The sequence below is a fragment of the Limulus polyphemus genome, unplaced genomic scaffold (genome assembly GCF_000517525.1).
Source record: "Limulus polyphemus unplaced genomic scaffold, Limulus_polyphemus-2.1.2 Scaffold410, whole genome shotgun sequence".
In the NCBI taxonomy this organism is placed as follows: Eukaryota; Metazoa; Arthropoda; class Merostomata; order Xiphosura; family Limulidae; genus Limulus; species Limulus polyphemus.
In genome coordinates, this window is record NW_013666020.1 from 343,065 (window position 1) to 351,106 (window position 8,042).

At 35.1% G+C, this 8,042-nt stretch overlaps 1 protein-coding gene across 2 annotated transcripts in view; it reads right to left on the reverse strand.

Annotated features, from left to right (window-relative positions):
• Nucleotides 1–8,042, reverse strand: part of LOC106458057 (glypican-6-like) — a 115,059-nt gene that overhangs the window by 62,191 nt on the left and 44,826 nt on the right. For both annotated transcript variants that reach the window (XR_002610302.1, XM_013917511.2), the window contains exon 2: nucleotides 5,083–5,241. Coding sequence is in view for 1 of the 2 variants with exons in the window: in XM_013917511.2 (XP_013772965.2) it covers nucleotides 5,083–5,241 (159 nt within the window). In the remaining variant the exon portion in view is untranslated. The remainder of the gene's footprint in view (nucleotides 1–5,082; nucleotides 5,242–8,042) is intronic.

An 8,042-nucleotide genomic window follows, 5' to 3' on the forward strand; every position in this document is an offset into this window, starting at 1 on the left:
TATTCTAACTGTAATTCTTTTCTCAATTAACTCTTCCACCAATACAATTCTAACTGTAATTCTTTTCTGAATTAACTCTTCCACCAATACAGTTCTAACTGTAATTCTTTTCTAAATTAACTCTTCCACCAATACAATTCTAACTGTAATTCTTTTCTAATTTCTGTGATAATTAACTCTTCTAGCAATTTAACTTAAGGACTAGTTCCCAAAAATATAATTCAAGTTCTTGCTTGAATTAACCCGTCCAAAAATTTAACGTGGAAAATGATCAAAACTGATAAAAAATACTATTTTCACTTTAGAAACTATAAGACACATCATTAGAACACATATATTGTAATTTTGAGAAAAATAGTTTCTGTAAAAAAAATTAATGATTTCGTTTAGGAATTTCAACAGTATAGTATAGATAACAGATAGGCAGTCTAGGTAAAAATTATTGTTCTTCTATTGGTATCTTCCAAATGACGGTACGCTTTGTACTCGTACTTCAGCTATGGATAATTATCTTAACAAACAAGCTGTATGATCAAAACGGATAAACGTTGGAGTGTGTTTGAAGCAATATGAAGAGCTTATTACGAAACCTAAACTCTTATGTGTTATCAGTATTACTTCAACTTAGAGATGTAGAAAGTCAAAACATCTTATAAGATAAACACACAATGAAGTAATTTAACGCCCTCTATGGTAAAAGATCTGAAGCGGGATTTCATAAAACGTGACCTTTTTCGAGAAATATTCTTTGAATACTGCTAGACTCAAAAATAAATAGAAGTCTCTAAAGTTTGATGATAAAAAATTACTTAGATTTACACTCTCTTATTTTAAACAAATTCCGAAGTAGAATATATTGTTGTCACATTGTTCTTTCTTTGCGAGTTCTATTAAATTAAGACGTGCAAATAATTCAAAGTCCAGTCCGATAACGGTCACAAAATAGTTTGTTTCTTCCCTAAAGATTTATTACAGACCCTTACACTTCGTATTTTGTGGTAGGCCTAAGTTTTCAGCCACGCTAACTGTACTACACAATGTAAAAAATAAACTTACTGATTCAGGGGTACCGCAATAGCTTCCACATACTCATTTTACTATCTTCTCGAAACAACTATTCTTTTTGTATCTCAACTAATTTTGAACTCAACTAACTAATATTTCACGGAAAGTCCTTACATAATCTACATTCGAATATACTAGAACTTTAAGTTGCATCCTTAGAGTTTTATAAATGTTCTAGGCCTATCTTAAATTCCGATCTACAGCTCCCTCTAGCTAGCAAACGACAGTTTTACTAGCTAACAAACAAATTTAAACATTCAAATATATGTATATATAGAGAGTTACATACATGCCACCGCAGCCTGGCATGGCCTGATGGTTAGGGCACTCGGCTCGGCTCGCAACCTAAGGGTCGTTGGTTCGAATCTCCATCACCGAACATGTTCACGCTATCAGCCTGGGGCGTTATAACGTGACGGTCAATCCCACTATTCGATGGTAAAAGAGTAGCCCAAGAGTTGGCAGTGGGTGGTGATGACTAGCTGTCGTCTATCTAGTCTATCACTGCTAAACTAGGGATAGCTGACACAGCTAGCCCTCGTGTAGCTCTGCGCGAAATTCAAAAACAAACACACCACCACAGAATGGTTGTCACCTTTGTAATAAAACTCTTTGTCAGACCTGCAAGTTCATGAAAACTACCAACAAATTTTCCAATAGAGAAAACCATAACCATTTTAAAATTACTAATGAAATAATAAGCACTCCAATTTATGTTAAACAGAGTGTAAAAAATAGTAACCAATATGTTATCCAAGCTTAGTGAACTTATGGTCTTAAATCTGAATAAGATATTATAATTTAGTTGGAACTGTCTTTGTATATTTTTAGAAATCGGCTATAGCTATCAAATACGTTTTATCTTTACAAAAATAATTTCCAAGCGTGATAATAATAAAATATCATTGATATATACAAACGGCAGCACACGACTCAAAGGTTTCTAACCCTTTCTCTTAGAACTATGCATACTCAAAAACTGGTTCGATAATGTTCACCTTTGTTTTAATGTCAATTTTCACTAACTTCGTTTGGTTTGTTTTGAATTTCGCGCAAAGCTACACTAGGGCTATCTGCGCTAGCCGTCCCTAATTTAGCAGTGTAAGACTAGAGAAAGGCAGCTAGTCATCACCACCCACCGCCAACTCTTAGGCTACTCTTTTACCAACGAATAGTGGGATTGACCATCACATTATAACGCACACACGGCTGAAAGGTGGGACGGGGATTCGAACCCGCGACCCACAGATTGCGAGTCGAGCGCTCTAACCACCTGGCCATGCCGGGCCCCACTAACTTTGTTTCCCCAAAGGTTTGCCTTTTGTATTGCTTCAGGATCCACATTTATCAAATAATTTTAGTGGTAATTTTAGTGAACCAGCATAAATGCATGGCGTCAAAAAATTACAAGTAACTTATATTATTTCGCCTAATGTTTCAACGTTCTTTTCTTTCTTTTCATATTTATATTTAACAACAAAACAGATGATAAACCAATTATGGCTAGACTTTACTGCAGATGTTTCCTTTCCACGTTCCTCTGAAGTAGGACACTATGGATTTTCAATCTGCACTTCAGATCTATCTTTTGTCTGCCACAAGTCGCTGCCATTCGTTCAATACCAGAACTCTTCAACTGGATTTGACCTATGCCACTCAAAATTATATCTGAATGCTATGTATATGCAGCACAAGTAACTTACTGTAATGATGTAAAATTCCTAAGCAGGCGAAGCAGTGAGGCTTTACAGGCCAACATAAGTGGTTAAAATCACGCGTAACTACAGATCCCCCCCTCCCCAACACACACATACACACATTCCTCTCCATTAAGCGTTTTACACCAAAGTATACTTCTTATACTAAAAGTGTATAACGAATAAACTGATGAAGCGTGACCTATTGATGAAAATTTCTCGTACTACATAGAAAATGCGCTTCTAGCAAAAGTCATCTGGAAGAGTGATTTGTGGCACGAAATACGGATATTGAATGCTACTTACATCTATGATTCGAAATTTGTAATTTTTTAATTAAGGAAAGGTGAAACAAACCTGCGGTCAAACGTAATTTTAATCAATTTTTAGTAACGTGAAATATATTGAAATACTGATATGTTTTCTCACAAATCAACGTAAACATATCTAACCAATAATAAACAAGTAGGAATAACATAGAAAACTATATATATATATATATACACACACACACATAAGAACTTAAGCGACAACTAGAGGTAAAAACATGCAACCATTTTGATATACAACTTATAATGGAAGCCATTATGTACAACATGCACATGTAGTTTGCCTTACAGTAAAATACGACGTAACATTGTTAAAACGTTTGCTTTAAATCTTATAACAGAAACAACCTGAAGGAGAACTACAAAACGATTATTAATATGCATGAAATTGTTTGTTGGTTTTAGTATTTTTGTGCAAAACTACACAAAGAACTATTTTCGTATAGCTGCCCTATTGGACAAGAAGGGAGACAACTAGCCACCACCAACTATTGGACTGTCCCTATCTGACCGAACAATGGTATTTGTCTGTCAATGTAATAAAGCACTTATAGCTCCAAACTACAAAGCGCGATTTTGCGACAATGGGACTCGAACCATGGATCTACGGATTAACAATCCGGTATGCGAACTACTAGGCCACGCTCGGCCTGAATAATAGAAGTAAAAGGGACAAGGGGACTTAATAAAAAAAAAGGGATAAGAAGTGTGAATAAATTGGATGAAAAACTTGTTTGTTATGAATTTCGCGCAAAGCTACACGAGAGCTATCTACGCTACCCGTCCCTAATTTAGCAGTGTAAGACTAGAGGGAAGACAGCCCAACTCTTGGGTTACTCTTTTACCAACGAATAGTGGGATTGGTCGTCACTTTATAACGCCCCCCACGGCTAAAAGGTCGAGCATGTTTGATGGGACGGGGATTCAAACCCGCGACCCGCAGATTGCGAGTCGAGCGCCATACTAGGCCTAGGATGGATAGAGATAAGGAATTCTGAATGTATGAAAGAAAAAAAAGCAACAGATCGAAAGTATGTCTGTAAATATACGATAAGTAAAACAAAATATACAAAATAAAACATAATAATCGTATAGTAACTTATGGAAAACAATAAGAGTAGAACTACAACAGATCAAAAATGGGATAAGAAAAACTGTTATAGTTAGCCATGATGTTCTATAGATTTCTCAAAAAGAAAATGGTAACGTTATTCAAGCTAATGTCTAAGAATATTCCTACTTTGTAGGACTGGAACAAGCTAAAGAAAACTAGAATAAAAAAAAGGTCGTTTCAACATGCATGACTGAACCAAAAACCCTTTTCATTTAGAAACTCTGATTAAGCTGTTCCTGTTTGAGTATTAGTGACGGGATTTGAAGTGATAATATGCGAACTGAGGATTGGAAAAAAAAAAGTGGCTTGGTTTTATCATCACGAAACACTCATGCTGGATCATATCGTGGTTTACACACTCCCCTGGCAACATTCAACTGCTATTGAACGATTTCAAAATTAATTCTATTACGAAAACTTTTAAGCTTCTGGCCATCGTGACTAAAAATATATATATTAATAACTGGTTGAAGTATTAAACTAATTTGAATTTCAAACGTCAAGCAAAAGAAGAATACTACAAGAATTCGTTTATAGAGCTTTCAACTTGGTATTATAAAAACTGTATGTTTATTTTTCCCATTCTTTAATATGTCTTAGTCAAGTTGCGTGATAAGAGATGGTATTCCTCTACAGCAATCATTCTCAGCAACAAAAAAAAGACTATTTTATTCCTCTAAATATTCCATTTACAATTCATAAATTACTGAAGTAAAAAACACCAGATTATTTATGCGAACTGACATTTCATTTTTTTTTTCTTTCTTAATGCAAACGCAACAACTCTTTATCAACAAATGTCAGGCAAGTTGTTCGCCTGCTGCTAGTTGAAATACTGACAAATACCAAACACTCTAAATGGCTTTGAAAGACTTACTGTCAAATTTCGATGTCTTAGAAGCAAACTTGTTTTTTAATGAACCGATACCGTCCTTCAGAAGTTTGTCGAACTCAACTCGGCTGTGTGTACTTAGTTTGTGCTCCATTTCTTCAGTACAACACGTGTAACTACGGTCACATATCCGTAAATGGTCACCTGCAATAAGAATTAGACAATGAATTATATAATGATTCTCTCGATTAAACATACTGAAACAGAGGCTTAACAGTTTTACCATAAACATGTGCGTTACGTAGATATGAAAAATGTCACGGTAAGCTCTAACATGTGGTATTCATTTTATGTACTAAACTTTAGATCTATATACAGAGCACGTTACTTGCTCTTTCAAGCCAGTATTAGATATGTATTTATGCATGAGGTAGCTCTAAAACGAGTAACAAATTTATGGAACTCTAATATTATTTTAATATATATATATTAACAGTGGCCATGAACTGAATTTGTTTATAGTTTCTCTGACACATTATTTTATTTGAACTAAGAATATTAATGAAACTGAGATATACATGTATGCTTATAAGTAACGAAAATCATGCTACCACGATCAAACTTCACGTGACGGCATCATAAAAACTTAAGAGTCACATCAGAATTTCAATGATGCGACTTAGCATCCATTATCCGCAATCCCTTTGTTTTAACATTCGCACACTGCCGTAAAACCTTCATAGATCGAAACATGCATACCACATGGATAACAAATTCGACACGAGTTCATTCTGATTATAAAGAGAATAGGCATATTTTCAAGTACAATAACTACTACTTGGAAACCTATGTACTGCGCGTGTGTAATTGCGGATACATTAAAATGTAAACTCAATATATGTATGTACATAAACTATTATTTGACATACGTGTGTGTGTGTGTCCGCTTGTAATTGGCGAGCCGCTGTACCGACTGTCACCAAATCTGACATACATCATTATTATACTCTGGGGAGTGATACAAAGGGGTCAGCGTTCCGATCTCACTCCATATGCCATCCCCAGGGCCCGTGCGTTGTGTCCGCTTATATCTGCCAAACTGCTGGACCAATTGTCACCAAACCCGGCATGCAGCCTTACATTCTCTAAAGGAGTAAGATAGGTGGTCGGCGTTCGGATCTAACTTCTTGTGTCACCCACGTGACACATACTCATTGTGTCACATGTAAGTAAATAGTTGGTCAGCTGGCAGAATATATATCTACTTATATACATATAACACTATATTTAGTCTATTACTTAAATCAGTTTCTAACTAATAACCATTACTGACACTTCATTTTCTCAACAGTTCCAAGAAACATTGTTAACTATGGTACTTTTTGAGACAACAACATCAAAAACTGTTGATAATAGAATCTATTTAATTAACGGGGGCTATAAGTTCACGTTCGTAAGCTATCTTTCTATAAAGAATTCTTCCCTTATCGCCAGCCAATACATCCAATTAATAAGAAAATGGGAACGTGATAGAATATTAGCAGATAGTAAGAAAGACATTTAACTACTTATAAATCGTAATGCTACCAATGAATTATGCTTGTAACCAATTACCTTTCAAAACTACATATTTATTTAAAACTTGTTATTAAATAGAACTTGTATACTTTGTTGACATTAACTTTACGTTTAGCACTCAAAGTGACGAGTACCACTCGAACGAATTCAGCACGGTCAAAGGACAATGACGGCTATATTTGAAATACCACACCGATTCACATAACCCGATAAAACCTCAGCGCTTTCGAAGACTTACTTCTTCAAAGGTAGACTTTTTTTTCTTATCTAATACGTTTTTTTAGGTTTTTTTTTAACTTTTCCAGATGTAATCAATACTCGTGAAACCTAACGTGTGAATTATTTAGTAGAAATTTTAGATGACTGATTTTGAAATTAAATATACCCAGAAGAGAACTCCTGTTGGTACTCACAGGAACTCAGTACCGATTTGTTTTTAATTCCAAATGGAGTACATTTTTTTTTAGAAGTCGTTACCGAGTTACGTTATCTTTGTATTTCTTTACAGTTCGATTTGAATAGCGCATGAAAGAGTACTTTTAATTTCCAGAAAACTTCATACATTATGAGCCCAGGTCCCGATAAAAGTGAGTATCGGTATTTCGTTAAGGAGAATTTTTACCACTGCTTATGTGCCAGTACCAGAAAAAAACCTTTAAAAAACTTACGTAGCATGGTGGCTGGTACGTATTGACGGAAAAGTTATTTATAACATAATAAATATTCTGCACCATAACAACAACACATAGAAACACAACTTCACGATTAAAATGGGAATAAGCTAACTTCCTCTAAGTTAATATTCCGTTCCCTAGGAACAAAGAAAAGATGAACTTCATCAAAAGCTCCATCTAATTTTCTCTGAGCCAAAACCCCGAATAAAAGTACACTTTTCTATTTTCTACATGTATTGTAAGGTTATTAGGAATCCTCTTATTCACTTTCCCTGTATCATTTGGTCATTGCAAGTTCTGTCTCTCATTCTTTCCGCGTATCATTAGATCATAACAAGTCATTTCTTTCACTCTTTCCCTGTATCATTAGGTGATTACAAGTCTCTCTTCCATTCTCTCCGTGTAACATTAGGTCATTATAAGTCCTCTCTTTCACTCTTTCCCTGTATCATTAGGTGATTACAAGTCTCTCTTCCATTCTCTCGGTGTAACATTAGGCCATTATAAGTCCTCTCTTTCACTCTTTCCCTGTATCATTAGGTGATTAGAATTCTCTCTTCCATTCTCTCCGTTTAACATTAGGACATTATAAGTCCTCTCTTCCATTCTCTCCGTGTAACATTAGGACATTATAAGTGCTCTCCTTCACTCTTTCCCTGTATCATTAGGTGATTACAAGTCTCTCTTCCATTCTCTCCGTGTAACATTAGGACATTATAAGTCCTCTCTTTCACTCTTTCCCTGTATCATTAG